The following is an 18,524-nucleotide window of genomic DNA, read 5'->3' as shown; positions in this document are numbered from 1 at the left end:
GATCTATGTAGCCCTACTTCTTGTGGACAAAAACCCTGGAGCCCTGAAAAACCCTGGAGCGCTCCAATCCTCGTAGATGTGATTCCTTTATACCCACTACGTGTAGCCCAGCACTCTGTAGACCTGATCCTATCATCCCGATACCCGTAGACCGATATCCTAAGCACCTGTAGACCAGGGCCCTGTAGACCTAGTCCCCATGATGGTGTAAATCCCTGTAGCCCTGGTACAAGTAGCTCTTGATCCTTTCAGATGTGATTCCTTTATCCCTCGGTGTCCCTGTAGACCCGGTCCACCTGGTCCCTGTAGCCCCGATGTGTGTGCGTGTGTGCGTTCCTCCCGGCGGCGGTCGGGCGGCGCCTGAGCGTCAGTGTTGACTGAGGCCACAGATTGCCTAATTAGATTACGCGAGGCTTTCCTCAGATAATCATTTGGCCTCCTGTAGCTCCTGTTTTTGTCCTGCCATGGAGAGCAGCCCGCAGGGAGCTCGCTGAAGGTCAAGTCGACTTTTCGGCCTCAACGGGACCGCTCGGGACCCTCCGCCGTGCGTACGTGTGTGTCGGGCGCGTAGCTGAGGAGCGGTGGCTGGGTAATGGGCGCTTGCGGGACACGTGCGCGCGACGCTGCTCAGTGTTATCGGAACGTCGCTAATTCCTGCTGCCCACCCGAAGCCATGGGGGAGGTTTGTGTAAGTACAACTACCTTCAGTTCGGCGCTCTTGATTGTCAGCTATTATACATAATAGTCGGCGCGTGTCATTGTGGAGTCGCTCAGTTGTCTGCGGCATTCCAGGCGAGCTTTATTTGGTCATGTCGTCTACACGCTTGACGCATTTACGGACGTAGGCCTTTTAGCGCGGCGCCGTCCCAAGCGATCATTTCGTTTTCTTTTTAAAAAAAAAAAAAAACTCTCATGTGGTTGCTGAGATTGACCCATTTCAAACTAACAACAAAAAAAGTGAGAATAAAACTCAAATGGATTGATTTTATTTAATTTTTGTATTTCCATTGCAAATATTTCTCTGGGCTGTTATATTGCAAGTCAAGATGAAGCTTAAAAATCTCAAGAAAATATATTTGAAAAATGGTGATTTTCTCCTTTTCATTTTACGTATAGTCCTAATTTTTATTGAATTTACATTATGTATTAAATTATGTTCCCTCCTGCGGGGTTGCGGTCAAATTCAAGTTCAAAAGTCTAAGAAAGCAACAACAGCAAAAATGAGAAAAACATGTTGGGCAAATAACTTCCTTTTCTGGCCTTGTCATAGCCGTCTTTTTTATTAAAAATGCAGTAGAGTTTAAAAAAAAAAAATTCATTTCCATGGTATATTTAAAAAAAAAAAAAAAAACTTCCTGTTAAGTTGTGGGTCATATTGATTATTTAAATGTGTAAAACCCCAGGAAAAAAAATATTAAAAAAATACAAACGTTAGGGTAAAAATGTCTATTTTGTATTACATGTATTTATATATATATACGCACAAAATATGAACGATGTTGCGGGCACCCGTGGCCGTTTTATGAAATAAACTGAACTAAATAAGAGGCTTATTTAATAAAGAAGAAAATGGGGTAAAAGTCCTCACAACCTTTTCTTTCATGTGAACGCTTCATTCCAGCTGCTCTCAATTTTCATCATCGACACACAAATCATTTTTTTGGGCGCGACGATGTGCCGTGACTTCCATCTTCCCTCCTTTCTCTTTCCGTCTGTCCGTTTGTCCCCGGCTCGGATTAAGGCTGACCGATCGACACGGATTACGGCGCAGGTCACGGGCGGCGACCGTGCACGGATACCAGCGGGAAAAGTCGCTCACCGCGGGAAATGCCGCGGGCACGTTTGGCTCACGCGCCCTCTTTATCTGACATTTCTAATTGTCTTGGAAGCGTAAAAAGAAGCGAACCACAGGAAATTGTCCCAGGTGTGGCTCACATTGCAGATTTTGACATTATTAACGCTCATGAATGTGTAAAAAGAAGCTAAACACGGAAAGTAGTCACATACCGGCATCACTCATTTCTCAGCTTTTGACATTATTCGCCGTCACAAAAGCGTAAAAAGAAGTTAAACACTGCAAATAGTCCCACAGATGGGGTTCACGTCTCTCTTTTTTTTAACATTAACAGTCATACAAGTGTAAAAAGAAGCCAACAAAGAACATAGTCACATGAGTTCGTAACACATCTCATTTTTTGACATTATTGACCCCCATAAGACTGTGCTGCACCCGCATATTATGGTATATACTTCATTGTTTGTCGTTAAATAGTAAATTGATTCTCATCTGTGTACAGCACTTTGTTTTCAGCTGTGGGTGTATTTAAAGTGCTTTATGAATTAAGTTGAGTTGAGAGCGTGGAGTTATAAAAAGTCAACACACCCCTGTTTAAATGGGAAGGAGGGAGGCTGGGGGCAAGGATTCAAATAAACGCCTGTCCGATTTCAAAACACTTTAGTTCAAATAGATGAGAATTTTTTTTTTTAAATACAAAATTGATGAATGAAGAAATTAAAGGGCTGCAGAAAAAGGACCCTTTTTTTTTCATAAAAGGGCAGGTGCTGAAGCACCACCTAGTGGCTGTGTGTGCACGTGCCTGCCAGTGAGGATAAGCGGCACAGAGAATGGAGGGATGGATGCGTTATCCACTTCTCATAATAGAGTCTACTTTAAAAAAAGAAAATGTACAACTTGAACTTGTTGCGTGCGTCCGCAGTCACAGAATCCACGTGAGAGCCTCGCCGCACGCCAGGCCGACCTCTGAGTTTGACCTCTGAGCTCCCCCGAGAAGGCCGGCGCCCCGCTCTCGGCGACATGGCCAACAGCTCGTTCCGCGCCTCCAAACATGGCCGCCGCGGCTCGGCCTACCTGGAGGCCGAGTTCAGCTGCTCGCTCCAGGAGCTGCGCTCGCTCATGGAGCTGCGGGGCGACGACGCCCACGACAGGATCCGACAGAACTACTGCGACGTCAACGGACTCTGTGCCAGACTCAGGACCTCCACTCTCGAAGGTTAATACTCAGACACTGTGTGTGCGTGCGTATGTGTGTGTGTCTGTTGGTCCTGTAGCAGGGTTGGACTGGAACTTCCAGGGGCGGAGCTACATCGTGGCCGGGGTGCGGCCACCCCAAACTGAAAGTCGGCCACCCCGCCGCCAGGAAAAGTTCCCAAAAGTTCGATCGGCGATTGGTTTCAGCCACCCCACAAAAACGTTTCCAGCTACGCCACTGACTGGTGGCCAGGAACTGTAGTTTACGTGAGGCATTTGAACACAGCGTTCACCACAGCCGGCCGAAGTGACAATTAAAGCATACAGTAACAATCATTGATTCATCAGATCAAATTATAATATATTGACATAGAAATCAAAGTGATGATTCATGACAACTATAACATAACAGTGTTGCCAGTAAGTTACTGTAATTCAAGTTGGCAGTACCTTAGAGGCAACTCGGTTGCTAGTGAGTCCACGTCATGGCACCAGGAAACCCTAGGCCGCAGTTCCATGTCCGACTTTGTGCTCGTGTCATCGGACTTGCGGCCGCATGTCTCAGACACTCGGGTGAAGAGAGGGGCGAAGCTGTCAACCGATCACCACCTGGTGGTGAGTTGGCTCCGTCAGTGGGGGAAGACCTGGCAAGGTCTGATGACTGCTGGGAACGTCTGGCGGAGTCCCCTGTCAGGACGTCTGTCTGGCAGAACTTCGCCCACGGGGGACATCGAGTTCCGCGCCTCCGTTGTTTTCGAGGCGGCAACCCCTGACACCAGCTGTGAAAGATGAAGAAGGAGTCCTATCGAGCCGTTTCAGCCTGTGGGACTCCTGGGCCAGCTGATGGGTACCGGCTGGCCAAGCGGAACGCAGCTTTGGTGGTCGCTGAGGCAAAAACTGTGCCGGTGTGGGAGGAATTCAGAGAGGCCATGGAGAACAACTGCCGGACAGCTTCGAGGAAATTCTGGTTCACCTTCCGGTGTCTCAGGAAGGGAAAGCAGTGCCCCATCAACGCTGTGTATAGTGGGGTTGGGCGCTGCTGATCTCGACTCAGGACGTTGTGAGTCGGTGGACCAAATACTTCGAAGATCTCCTCAATTCCTCCGACACGCTTTCCCAGGAGGAAGCAGAGTCTGGGGACGCTGAGTCGGGTTCTCCTATCTCTGGGTTTGAGGTCACCCAGCTCCTGGGTGGCAAGGCCCCGGGGGTGGATGAGATTCGTCCGCCGTTCCTAAAGGCTCTGGATGTGGTGGGGCTTCCTGGTTGACACGCCTCTGCAACATCGCATCTCTCGAATCTCTGGATGCAGCCGAGGCATTGAGGTGGTCTGGTTTGGTGACCTCAGTATTGCATCTCTGCTTTTTGCAGATGATGTGGTTCTGATGGCTTCATCAAACCGTGATCTTCAACACTCACTTGAGCGGCTGGAATGAGCATCACTTCCAAATATGAGGCCTCTCCAGGTCGGGCATGAGATCCTGCCCAAAGTGGAGGAGTTCTACTATCTTGAGGTCTTGTTCACGAGTGAGGGAAGAATGGAACGGGAGATCGACAGGCGGATCGGTGCTGCGGACTCTGTATAAGTCTGTCGTGGTGAAGAAGAAGCTAAGCCGAAAGGCGAAGCTTTCAATTTACCGGTGGATCTATGTTTCGGTCACGAGCTGTGGGTCGTGGGTCGCCCAAAGAACAAGATCGTGGATACAAGCGGCCAAAATGGGTTTCCTCCGCAGGGTGTCCGGGCTCTCCCTTAGAGATAGCGTGAGAACTTCGGTCATCCGGGAGGAGTTCATGCTGGAGCTCATCGAGTGGACTCCAAAATATCGCCGGTGTACACGTCAAAAAAGTGTCTCCTCACCGTCCATGAATCTTGTAGCCTCCAAGAACGCGTCGTGTGACATTTGCCCAGTGGCCGACATCATTAATTCATGCGTCACGCTCAGTAAACACCTCCAGTCGCGCTAAAATGTCAGCAACAGCTTGAAAAATCCCTCAGACCCAACGCATCCCTTCCTCTGGCTGTGTGTGTGCGTCTGTGCGCCAGCTGTGGAGGCCTTCGACGAGAAAAGAGGAAAATAGGTCGGATACATTTATTGGACTGTCTGACGTTGGCAGAGAAGATTTTTGTCACATTTTTCATACTCGGCTGGTCCCACAAATGCGCGTTCCTGCCATTTCATTGCCGACAAGCGCTGTTACAACAAAGAAATGATCTACCACACACCAATTGCCTTACTTGTTGTGATATGATTATGTGTTAAAGGAGTAAGTACAAACAACTAATGACCCAACTGTGGCAAGCAACTAACCAACCATCCAACTTCTAAAACTGACTGGCTTACTAACTAAACAATCTATTAATCCCAAATCTAGCCCACGAACTATGTTGCCGTTCCTCAGCTGCGACATATTGTGATGTTCATGCGTGTTGCTTGCGTGATGTGTGGCATTTAAGGTCTGGACGGTTCGTGGGAGGACCTGGAGCGTCGGCGGCAGGCGTTCGGCCCCAACGTCACCCCCCCCAAGAAGCCAAAAACCTTTGTGCAGTTAGTGTGGGAGGCGCTGCAGGATGTGACGCTCATCATCCTGGAGGTGGCCGCCATCATTTCACTTGGCCTTTCTTTCTACCGACCGCCGCACGCCGACAGGGACAGTGAGTTCAGCACGCAGAGCTGCGTTTTCGGATAAGTCCCGAACGCACCGCGGGACGGGTACCTCGGTTCATCCACGAGCGTGTTTCATTGGCTCTCCGGTTTGAACGTCAATCGGAGATTCTGCAAAATTGCCGCAATTTTAATTATTTTGGGAAAATGTCTCATACTTTTATTAAATTTGTATTATTATTTTATTTAAGTCATTTTACGTTTATTTTCATATACTGTACTGAATATGACCATTTTTAGTTTCATAATTCAATTTAGATTTTCCTTTTTATTTGTTTCTTGTCTATATCATTTTAATTCTATTTATTTTATTTTGTATTATTTTTTCATTTGTATTTATATTTTAATATATTTGACTGAATTTAATAGTATTATTACATTTGTATTATTATATTCATTCAAGTAATTTTAGTTTTATATGAACCGTATATTAGCCTTCTTAGCTTAATTATGATAGTTCTAGTTCAATTTTTATTTATTTCTATTTTTTATTTTATTTTTGAACTGTGGTTTATTTAAATTTAATTTATATAAATTTAATTGATAGGCCCCAAGGGCCTATCCAAACTATGATCACCACAGTAAATAAATAGTTTAATACTTCTCTTTGTTGCTGCTAAAAGTATGGCATTATTATATTTAATGGTGATTACGCAATACAGTATTAGCTGTTATTTTGGAGTATATTAAATGAGTGGAGCTGTATGATTTAAGCTTAACCTTGTGTCCGCTTGTCAGACGACGAGGTGAACTAATAATGAACGCGTGCATGTAGGTTGCGGGAGCGCGGCGGGCAGCGTGAGCGACGAGGGCGAGTCGGAGACGGGCTGGATCGAGGGTGCGGCCATCCTGCTGTCGGTGGCGTGCGTGGTGCTGGTGACGGCCTTCAACGACTGGAGCAAAGAGAAACAATTCCGAGGCCTCCAGAGTCGCATCGAGCAGGAGCAAAAGTTCAGCGTGCTGCGCGCGGGGCAGCTGGCGCAAGTCAAAGTGTCGGACATCGTCGTGGGCGACATTGCGCACGTCAAATATGGTCAGTGTACACGGCAGTACGCTATTACACACTTTACAGCCAGGGTACCACTGACTAACTAAACAACAACCATTGAACAACTACTGTACATAATAACCAAACTGACGGACGGACGGACGGACTGCTTGACTGACAGACTGAACCAACTAACTAACCAACATATTAACAACTACCTAACAAAGATTAAATGACCGATCGACCGACCGACCGACAACGGCCTAGCTACCTCACAAAAACAAACAAACGAAAACTAACTAACTACCGTAACTAACTGACTCACTGACAGACTGACCAACCAACAATCTAAAAACATCTACTACTACTACTTCTACTGCTACCACTACTACCAGACTAGTAAACAATCTAACTAATTTACTGAAAAGCAGACTAACTCCAGGAAATAACTAAATAACTAACAAGTACTATTACTACTACCTGACAAATGAACCAACGAACTGACTGACTGCCTGCGACCGATCAACCAACCAACCAACCAACCAACAACCATCTAACTACTGTACCTCCAAAAAAAAAATAAACACTGATTGACAGATGAACAAGCAACCAACCATCTAACACGACGAAATGACTGACTGACCGAGCGACTAGCCAACCATCTATCACCTAACAACAGTGAACAAACTGACTGACTGATTGCCCAACCGACTGACCGACTGATTGATCAACCGACCAATGTCTAAGGAAAAAGTAATTAACTAACTGAACGGATGACTGACCAACCGTCCGACTGACCAACGAGCCATCTAAAGCTAACCCTAGCAAACACTAACTGATAGACCAACCAACCGACCAACCAACCAACCAACCAACCATCCATCTTACAACTGACTGACTGACTACTGAACCAACTACAGTAAGACTCTTTAGAGAATGATCATGATAGTTCAGATGCCAACGTGTCTCTGTTGCCATGCCAACGCTCCTAATTTGCCAGGCGACCTCCTCCCCGCCGACGGCATCCTCATCCAAGGCAACGACCTGAAGATCGACGAGAGCTCCCTGACCGGCGAGTCGGACCACGTCAAGAAGAGCGCAGACAAAGATCCTATGTTGCTCTCAGGTGCTCACCTCACTTTACAGAAATTGATTGAGATATTGCATTACATACTGTAGGTACTATGCGCAGTGGCAGAGTACTGAGTGGTATGTATTAATTTTGTTTGTGGTATTTCTTTAATTTGGTTGAATTTCTCTCGCAATCATCTGTTTCGGGATCCAACTGTCCCCGTTCCGTCCTTGTCCAGGCACTCACGTTATGGAGGGCTCGGGCAAGATGGTGGTGACGGCGGTGGGCGTGAATTCTCAGACGGGCATCATCTTCGCGTTGCTCGGCGCCAGCGAGGAAGCAGGCGACGGAGACGATGACAAGGGTGACAAGGAGAAGAAGAAGAAAAAGGAGGAGCGCAAGAAGAGGGAGAAAAAGGACAAGAAAAGTATGTTTGTGGCGTTCCTTAACAGTAAGATTGTTTAGTTTGATAACATCCTGTTTGTCTTTTACAGGTAAAAAAGACGAAAAAGGAAAGAAAGGTGAGCGGCAGGCACTGCATCTGGCCATGACTGCTTTTAACTAATTTGAACCAGTTCTAACCACTTCCTGTCTGCCTCTTACTGGTTCTGACATGTACTATCTGCGTCTATCTGGTTCTTTCTGCTTCCAACTGCTTTTAACTGGCTCTATCTGGTACTGTTCTGGTTCTGACTAGCTCAGTCTGCTTCTAAAGAGTTCTAACTGTCTCTAACTGGTTTAATCTGGTTCTAGCTGATTCTGTCTGGTTATAATTGTCTCTCTGCTTCTAATTCGTTGTATCTGCTTCTAACTCATTCTGTCTGCTTTTAACTCCTTCTGTTCTGTGTGTGAGTCTATCTCTAACTGGTTCTATCCGGTTCTATATGTTTTTAACTGGTACGGTCTGCTTCTAACTGAATCTCTGTCTGGTTCTAACTGGATGCTTGTTGCACTGACCGTTGCAGTAGCAGCTGACCCAGTCTTGCACAACCAATCAATGAATCAGTTGATCAATGAATCAGCCTCTCATCAAATCAAAAAAGAATAAATCATTTGACCAGCAAATTTAAAACAAATTTGATTAGTTGATCAGTCTATGGAATCACTCAGGCAAACAACAGATTGACGAATCAATCAATCATCCAACCAACTATTCTTTAATCTCTCTATCATCAGTAACGCAACAAATTGAAAAAAAAAAATGGTCAATCAATTACTTAGTTGATTGAACAACCCACTATCTTTCCAGCTAAAGTGTCCAGCCACCGGTCAATCAATCATCCAATAAACTAATCAAATAGTTGATTCAACAACAAACCAGCCTTTCCTCCACCTATCTATCGCTTCATCTGTCATCCAAATAACCAATCAACAACAAAAATATATCAACAATTGACAAGACAAACTAAATAACTATCAAATTTCTATCCAATAAATTAATCAGTCAATCTATGGATTAATTGACAAAATTAAAACAAATGCATCCATCCAAGCATCACTTCATATACAAGCAATCTACAGATCATGAAATCTTACGACCGATAAACCAACCACCTATCATCCCAAAAAATAAATAAAACAATCATATTATACATTGATTGATAAACCAACATCATAGTTGTTGATGTCCATTGTTTTGTTGTCTTTGTCCCATATGCAATTTTGATTGATTGGTTGATCGATAATCAACCAACCGACAAAACATTCTTTCTATCCATCTATCTATCGACCCCCCCCCCCCAACCCAATCAAGCAACCAGATCAGAATCCTTTTTGTCTTACAACAAATCAATGAGATTGTTGATTGTGTGCAAGGGTCCTGGACATGTTTCTGGTCAGGTTCTCGGTCAGGTTCCCGGGTACTAGTGAACCACGTAAGACCGTTTGACCCCCCACACCGAGATACCCCCACCCCTCCCCCAGCAGCAGGTGCTCTTGACTCTGTTGACGGCGATTAGGAGCAAGCAGATTAGCTCACTTAAGCTCAGCGGCTTCTTTCTTTGCTGCGGACCGGCCTGCTGCTGCTGTTTCTTCTTCATGTCTACTAATAACCCATTGGGATCAAGACACACACACACCCGCAGGCACGCACGCGTGCGCGCACACACACACACGCACCAGCTTGTGCTGTCACACCTGGTTAACCCACGTTCAAACAGCTCGAGCGGGGGTCACTTGATTAGGAACACATTCAATGGCATTTAATACAAATACTCACAGAGCTAGAATGTTTCTAATATTTCAATGCTCTTGTGACCAAAATATTGGGAATGTCTGTCAGTATGAAACATGAATAAACGCATTGGTAAATATCGTCTGACCACGTCGTGTCGTTTCTCTGGCAGGGAAGAGCAAAGACGGCGCGCCCGTGGAGATGGAACCGCTCAACGAGGATGCCGAACCAGAGAAGAAGAAAAGCAACATGAGGAAGAAGGAGAAGTCGGTCCTCCAAGGGAAGCTGACCAAGCTGGCCGTGCAGATCGGCAAAGCAGGTAGGCGCAAATTGTTAGCTTGAAATTAGCACATTTTGGTTTGAAAGCAGGCCTTTTAGGGTCAATTCCAGGGATCCCTTAAGACAAACTTGTTGGCTCTGTTTTTAAAAATGTAGTCCCCAAAGGCAGTTTCACTTAAGAACATGAAATTTAAAAGGTATGTCGATCACGAGTAGCTCCACAAAAAAAGTCTCAAGAAGCCCTCAAACCACAGTTCCATAGCACTGCCTCTAGATTTTTACAAATTCAGCCCTTGAAGCCAGTTTCTCTGAGCTACACGAAATTTGGTAGGCTTGTCGAGCAATAGCAGATCCTCAAAAAAGTCTCAAGAAGCCATGCACGAAAAGACTGAGGAAGTCTGCCATTTTGGTTTGAAGTTGCGATTTAAGGGTCATTTCCAAGGATCCTTCAAAGGACTCCTAGAGATTTTGTACAGTCGGTACCAGATTTAAAGCATGTATTCGAACCAGATGGTTGACGCTAAATTGTGAAAAAATTGAGTTTTTGTCATTGAATGTGGGTGGAGCATGACGGTGAAATTTGATGACTCGCCGTAAAACCATTTCTACTGGCAGGCCTCTTCATGTCAACGCTGACCGTCATCATCCTCATCGTTCGCTTTGTCATGGACACCTTCTGGATTCAGGGCATTCCCTGGACCAGCGAGTGCGTGCCCATCTACATGAAGTTCTTGGTCAAGTTCTTCATCATCGGCGTGACCGTGCTGGTGGTAGCTGTGCCTGAAGGTCTTCCTCTGGCCGTCACCATCTCCCTGGCCTACTCTGTCAAGGTGTGTCACCTTCCTACTCGATACACCACACAGTCTTTTCCACAAAATCTCTATATTTGTCCACAAAGCGTATTTTCGCACAAGAGAAAGGCAACATGCCAATGTCATGTTTTGCTATTAAAACACTATAATTGTGAGTGTGGTTCCTCTGGGAAATGTTTGAGGTCCCTTTGTTTTCTTTTTAGAAAATGATGAAGGACAACAACTTGGTGCGCCACCTGGACGCCTGCGAGACGATGGGCAACGCCACAGCCATCTGCTCCGACAAGACCGGCACGCTGACCATGAACCGCATGACGGTGGTCCAGGCCTACCTGGCCGGATGCTACCACAAGAAGGTGCCCGAGCCTAGCCTGGTACACGCCAAAGTCCTGGACCTGCTGGTTCTCGGGATTGGGGTCAACTGCGCCTACACCACTAAGATTATGGTGAGATGTTAAAAATAGGCTGTCCATTCAGGACCTTGAGCTGGATGGATGCCACCAGAACCCAGAGCAACGCTGATCTCAGATCAGTCCAGAGGCTTCTCGTGCTCCTGCTTTTTGACTTACTCAGTCAAATGGTGACGACTGATTATTGCTTAGGTCTTGTTTTCCACTGAACCATTAGCTTTGGTTTACTTTGTTATTATATGCATTTTTAGGCATTTCCTTTGGAAGGTCTCTGAAAATAGCCGATCCATATACTCGCATATTTGCCTTTTCAGCACATTTTCCTTCAATTTATTGATTATTGAGAGTTCTGCTCCGAAGTGTACCCTGGTGAGCTGAACCGAATGGTAATGATTGGTGGAAATGTAATATTTTGGTCCAGTTTGTTACGGTGCGCCCTTCTTTGGCACACTGTCATTGGGTACCGAGCATCCTGGTCGGTACCTGAAGGGGTGAAGCTAGATGCAATGATGCCACGCTACGATTTCACATTATTATGCAATGCTCTGATGTCATGCTAAGACGTCACACTATGATATCATGCTAGGATGTTGTGATGTCTTGCTACAATGCTACATTTAAGACGTCACGTTATCATGTTGCGCTTGGATTTTGTCACACAATGATGCCATTCTATGATGTCACATTGTGATGTCATACTATGATGTCACGCTGTGATGTCTTGCTATGATGCTCCGCTGTCATGTTGCACGAGGATGTTATGATATAATCTCACAATGTCAGTGTTGGGAAAGTTCCTTTTCTACGCGAACTCCTTCAAAGTACTGTTCACGGTTCAAAAACTGAACAACTTCCGTTAATAGTTCAGGTTTAAAAGTTTTTAACTAAGTTCCGCATTCCAAAGATGAAGTAGTTCATAGTTCTTTTTTGTTTTTTTCTCAATATGTTGCTGACAGGCTATTCCCCTTATATAATGGCATTTAATTTTCCCATTGTTGCCACCCATTCAGTCCACACTTAGTAGCCAGCTGCAGCTTTCACCCTACAATCATAAAAACATGAGGAAAAATGTGTTGCATGAATTGTCTTTTTTTTAATTTTTTTTTTAAATGAGGAATTACAACAAAAACAGAACTTTAGTCCTTAATGTGCAAACAAAAACACCCAACACGGTGTGACAGGAGTCATGGTGAAAGGATATTGAAAACTTTGCATTACTCGCAGCTATGGCTGACTATATTAGCAAAATATTAGCTCTATTGTTATATTACAAAGCAAATATATCATGCTATGTTGTCATGCTGTGATGGTGCTATGATTTCATGCTACAGTGAATTGACGAAGACTGGACCAATTGCTGGAAACATGAGTCAGCTTCTTGATTTGATTCTGGTTCTTTGTTCTCCGGAGCCCCCCGAAAAGGAGGGCGGTCTTCCTCGCCAGGTGGGCAACAAGACAGAATGTGCCTTACTGGGACTGAGCGTGGACCTGCAGCGGGACTACCAGAGCATCCGCAACGACATTCCCGAGGAGAAGCTCTTCAAGGTGTACACCTTCAACTCGGTCAGGAAGTCCATGAGCACCGTGCTCAAGAACCACGACGGCAGCTATCGCATGTTCAGCAAGGGAGCGTCCGAGATCCTGCTCAGGAAGTAGGTCCCTCGCATATGCAAGTACAGATACAGAGTGCAAACTACAAGGTTGCTGCTAATATGTGAATATATATTGTGACTGTGCAAGAGCGTATGAGTTGACTTATGACTTGCTTCACCGAAATCATGACTTGACTTGACTTGACTTTGGATTTGCTTGAAACTTCACGGTCTTGAGACTGACTTCCGGTTCTCGCAGGTGCTGCAAGATCCTGACGGAAAATGGCGTGGCCAAAGCCTTCAAGCCTCGCGACCGAGAGAAGCTGATGAAGACAGTGATCGAGCCCATGGCCTCCGAGGGCCTAAGGACCATCTGTCTCGCCTACCGAGACTTTACTGCTGCCGACCAGCCTGACTGGGACGACGAGGCAGACATCCTCACTGGACTCACCTGCATCGCTGTGGTCGGCATTGAAGACCCTGTCAGACCTGAGGTACCGGGAACAGACATTTTCTGGCTTCTGAGGTAGTATCACAGCAGCGGGAAGGCACCTGTGCGAATGGAAACTGTGTAAATCCGGAATGAGGGGTGGAAATTCTAACACATGATACTCACTTCTACAAGCCCGTAGTCTTGAAACTCTATGCATCCATCCATTTCCCAGACCACTTATGCTCACGAGGGTCACGGGCATGCTAGAGCCTATCCCAGCTGACTCTGGGTCAGAGGCGGGGTACACCCTGAATTGGGCGCCAGCCAATTCCAGGGCACATACGAACAAACAACCATTCGCACTCACATTCAAACCTACGGGCAATTTAGAGTCTTCAATTAACCTCCCGTGCGGTAGGTTGGGATGTGGGAGGAAACCGGAGTGCAAACTCCACACAGTCCTCAGAACTGCGAGGTGGACGTGCTAACCAGTCGGCCACCGTGCCGCCCTCTTGAACCTCTAAAACTTACATTACAGCCAAGGAAGACCAACGTAAATGCTGTCAGTTTCCACTGTTAGCTTCAAAGTTAGCCTCTTAAGTTAGCGTCCACCATTACCTCTAAAATTAGAGCTAAGGAAGAGCAACGTTAACTTCCGACGTTGACGCCAACGTTAGCTTCAATGTTAGCCTCTTAAGTTAGCTTCCAACGTTACCTCTAACGACAGAGCTAAGGAAGCCCAACGTTAACTTCAGACATTAGCGGAAACGTTAGCTTTCAACGTCACCTGTAACATTGGAGCTGGGGAAGCCTGACATTAGTTAGCTCCACTGATGCCAGTTGCCCCTTCCTGTGATGTCATCAGGTGCCGGACGCCATCAGGAAGTGCCAGCGCGCGGGCATTACGGTGCGCATGGTGACGGGAGACAACATCAACACGGCGCGCGCCATCGCCAGCAAGTGCGGCATCCTGCAGCCCGGAGACGACTTCCTGTGCCTGGAGGGCAAAGAGTTCAACAGACGCATACGCAACCAGCTGGGCGAGGTCCGTACCAAAGCAGTCAATCAAGCGCAACGCCTGCTCATGCACAAAGTCAACTGACTTTTTTTTTTTTTTAATTGTCGCACAGATCGAGCAGGAGCGTATTGACAAAATCTGGCCCAAACTCAGAGTCCTCGCCCGGTCATCACCCACCGACAAACACACCCTGGTCAAAGGTCAGACATGCTCTTGTGCACGGAGACGGGCAAAATATCCAGCCCACTGGTTGTCAGCGTAATGACAAGCTAATGCCAATTGAGTAAGGTTTTTGTTTTTCTTACTCCACTGGCAATTTTGGCCACGTTTGGTCACGTTCTCTTAATTGCTAAGCGTTACCTTCGCAACTTCGCAAATGCAGAAGGCCTGCCGCCTGCCAGGTGATAACGTGTTTTTGCGTCCATCCGGTCAGGCATCATCGACAGCGCGGTGCTGGAGCAGAGGCAGGTCGTCGCGGTAACCGGAGACGGCACCAACGACGGACCCGCCCTCAAGAAGGCCGACGTCGGATTCGCCATGGTAACTGAGTACTCGCGGGAATAAAATAGAATTCTAATCCAAAGAAATAATATCAAATATGCCAAAAAGTAGAAAACACAAATGAAATAAAACCAAACCGAGTCAAGTCAAATGTGCCGGTTGCGTTGCAGGGCATCGCGGGGACGGACGTGGCGAAGGAGGCGTCGGACATTATCCTGACGGACGACAACTTCAGCAGCATCGTCAAGGCGGTCATGTGGGGGAGGAACGTCTACGACAGCATTTCCAAGTTCCTGCAGTTCCAGCTCACCGTCAACGTGGTGGCCGTCATCGTGGCCTTCACCGGCGCCTGCGTCACGCAGGTCGGGGCGCCGCCGGGACCGCGTCCCCGCCCGCCCTCGGTTACTTCGTCCTCTCACGTTGTCCTGCCGACTTCTAGGACTCCCCCCTGAAGGCGGTGCAGATGCTGTGGGTCAACCTGATCATGGACACGTTCGCCTCGCTGGCGCTGGCCACCGAGCCGCCCACCGAGGCGCTGTTGCTGCGCAGCCCGTACGGACGCAGCAAGCCGCTCATCTCGCGCACCATGATGAAGAACATCCTGGGCCACGCCGTCTACCAGCTGACCGTCATCTTCACGCTGCTCTTCGTCGGTCAGTGCATCCTTTCTAGGCAGAATCCGCTGGCAACTGGCGGACTGGCCCTTTTTTTTTTTTTTTTTTATATATATAGCATGACTACGGTTTGATGACATATTATTTAAAGCTGGACTTACTAAGATGTGTTTTTCATGGCTGGTGTCTGCAGACAAAAGTTCAACACCTCATGTATATCATTTATTCCTGCAAATATATATATGATATATACTCTATGTAAACACGAATAAATCCTAACAGTGGAATAATTTCATCTGTGGTGGGAGACTTTTGCCGAATGCGGAAGTAGGTTGTGCAAATACCAGATTTGATGACTGATGATGAAATTTGCTAGGCTCGCGCACTCTTCCGTTTCCATGGCAATCTGTTTTTTGTTTTTCCCCGGTGGTGATCAGGTGAGCTGCTGCTGGACGTGGACTGCGGCCGCAACGCGCCGCTGCACGCGCCGCCGTCGGAGCACTACACCATGGTGTTCAACACGTTCGTGCTCATGCAGCTCTTCAACGAGATCAACGCCCGCAAGATCCACGGCGAGAGGAACGTCTTCGAGGACGTCCTCGACAACCCCATCTTCTGCTCCATCTTGCTCGGAACCTTCGTCATTCAGGTACGTCCATCCATTTTCTTCCGCTTATCCGAGGTCGGGTCGCGGGGGCGGTAGCTTGAGCAGGGACGCCCAGACTTCCCTCTCCCCAGCCACCTCCTCCAGCTCCTCCGAGGGGATCCCGAGGCGTTCTGAGGCCAGCCGGGAGACGTATATTTTGTAATTGAATAACAATAGCTGGAATAGCTTTTTTTTTTTTTTTTTTTTTACAAATTACACATTTATTATGCAGTTGAATCACAATGATGGATGGAATAAAAGAAAATGAATTAAAATACAAAAATGGTGTAAATAAAATAAAATGCGTATTTATTTTTTCATTGAATGACGATTAATAACAATGTAAAATAAGACGTGTAAAAATGACACTACATATACATAAAAATGTAATTAAAAAAGCAAGATGCAATCAAATGAACTAGTACTTAAACGTGTTGCCGCTGCGTTGCCGCAGGTGCTGATCGTGCAGTTCGGCGGCAAACCCTTCAGCTGCGTGAGCCTCAGCGTGGAGCAGTGGCTCTGGTGCATCTCGCTGGGCTTCGGCAGCCTCCTGTGGGGCCAGGTGAGCCGGACGGGAGCGACGGCACCCTCCCGTGCCGCCGATGACCTCTGCTCCCTTCCTCGCAGCTGGTGTCCAGCGTGCCGACCCGCTGGCTGAAGTTCCTGAAGACGGCGGGCCACGGCACCAAGCAGGAGGAGATCCCAGAGGAGGAGCTGGAGGAGATGAAGGACCCCGACGAGATCGACCACGCCGAGATGGAGCTGAGGAGGGGCCAGGTGCTCTGGTGCCGGGGCCTGCAGCGCATTCAGACACAGGTCGCCTTCCTTGAAAATATCGCATCCCCGCACGACGCCAAATCGTTAGCCTAGGAGGTCATTCCGAAACATTTTTGAAAAAGGCACGACAAACGAGAAGAGTCCGGTTCGCGGCTGCGCGTCACTTGAATGACTGACACTCAACACGTAACATTTTAACAAGCACGTCAGTACTTTTTAAAATATATTTCGACAGTAATTTGAAAATAACTCAAACACTAAGCTAACAAGACGTACTCTTACTAGATAACAAAATATATCAAGTACCGACTTAAAAAAAAAACAAAAAAACAGTGCATTGAGGCCATAGCACATTTCAGTTCAATTAAATTAGAAGAATTTATTTTGTAGCCGTTTCATACCGCTTCCAGTTGAAGTTTGCTGTCGAACTAGACATAAAACAAAGAACACGTATTTAACACAAGTCCGCTTAGCTCAATGCTAACTTATAATGGGAAACGTGGTTTTACAAACCAAAAAAATGCAAATAAGCATTCAACATCAAAGTGGGGGAACTACGCAAAAAAAAAATAATAATAAAATAAAAAAGAATTTAAGAAGGGGGAAAATACTTGTACAGGACACTGAAAATGTAGCCCAAGCCAAATTAAATCTATTTGCCAGTTTCATCACGAGGGCTGACTGTACCCCGGTGTTTCTCGTCAGATACGCGTGGTGAACGCCTTCCGCGACAGCGTGTCCCCGTACGAGAACCTGGAGACCCCCGAGTCTCGCAGCTCCATCCACAACTTCATGAGCCACCCCGAGTTCCGCATCGACGATTCGGAGCCTCACATCCCGCTCATCGACGAGCTGGAGGCCGAAGACGACGCGGCCGCCAAGCGCAACTCCGTGCCGGTCCCCAACAACACCGCCCCAGAGCGCCCCCTACTGCCACCTCCGCTCCCTGCCCGTGCCGCGGGTTTAATCTCCGCCAACTCCGCGGGTCTGCCACCCTGTCCCGGAAGTCCACTGCACAGCCTGGAGACCTCGCTCTGAAGCAAAAAGAAAACAGTCTCCTGATTGGCTCACAACCAGGAAGCAACGTTCTTTGCGTTACTCGGCGTGAACTCTCGCACGTGTGCTCTAGCGGAAGGTGATCCGTAATCAATAAGCACTTAGATATTAATGTGATGGATCTGTGACTTTGTGTTTGTAGACAGCCACGTTGGTTGGTGATTTAATTGTATTGTTTTGTGTTTTTTTGTAAAGAAAAAAAAGAGGCTTTTAGGTCGTGGTATTCACTATCCAAATGAAGGAAAATGTTCCAATGCATTCTTAAATGTACAAATTTGATGTAAAACAAAAAACAAACATTTTTCTTCATTGAACATGTCATATTCACTGTCATTTATGATTTCATTTTTATATATGGAATATGAATTGTATATTTAGTCATGCAAAAAATGGATTTGAATGGAATATTTTCAGTGTGTTTTCATGTGTACATTTTTTTATTCACTGGCTGTTCCTTTTTAAATAAATAGCTTTTCTCTGTTTTACACACGAATTCTCGAGTTT

The 18,524-nt window shown here is 46.6% G+C and overlaps 1 protein-coding gene across 2 annotated transcripts; it reads left to right on the top strand.

Annotated features, from left to right (window-relative positions):
• Window positions 1-414: 414 nt before the first annotated feature.
• LOC133477849 (plasma membrane calcium-transporting ATPase 1-like) lies at window positions 415-18,505 on the top strand. Of its 2 annotated transcripts, XM_061773096.1 has the most exons (21): window positions 416-688; window positions 2,718-3,011; window positions 5,442-5,639; window positions 6,425-6,682; window positions 7,638-7,763; window positions 7,948-8,136; window positions 8,204-8,230; window positions 10,055-10,201; window positions 10,777-10,991; window positions 11,177-11,419; window positions 12,794-13,035; window positions 13,235-13,469; window positions 14,274-14,453; window positions 14,539-14,626; window positions 14,860-14,966; window positions 15,098-15,289; window positions 15,367-15,580; window positions 15,979-16,190; window positions 16,642-16,749; window positions 16,815-17,003; window positions 17,670-18,505. In XM_061773096.1, exons 2-21 carry the CDS (start codon window positions 2,816-2,818, stop codon window positions 18,000-18,002), a joined length of 3,699 nt encoding a protein of 1,232 aa, XP_061629080.1. In that variant the 5' UTR covers window positions 416-688; window positions 2,718-2,815; the 3' UTR covers window positions 18,003-18,505. The 2 variants fall into 2 exon arrangements, with proteins under 2 accessions (XP_061629082.1, XP_061629080.1); XM_061773098.1 differs by lacking the exon at window positions 8,204-8,230 and having other exon boundaries at window positions 415-688.
• Window positions 18,506-18,524: the final 19 nt, after the last annotated feature.

This window comes from Phyllopteryx taeniolatus, chromosome 5, assembly GCF_024500385.1.
Source record: "Phyllopteryx taeniolatus isolate TA_2022b chromosome 5, UOR_Ptae_1.2, whole genome shotgun sequence".
NCBI classification, from domain to species: domain Eukaryota; kingdom Metazoa; phylum Chordata; class Actinopteri; order Syngnathiformes; family Syngnathidae; genus Phyllopteryx; species Phyllopteryx taeniolatus.
Note: the sequence above shows the minus strand (reverse complement) of the source record. Positions and strands in the feature narration are given on the sequence as shown.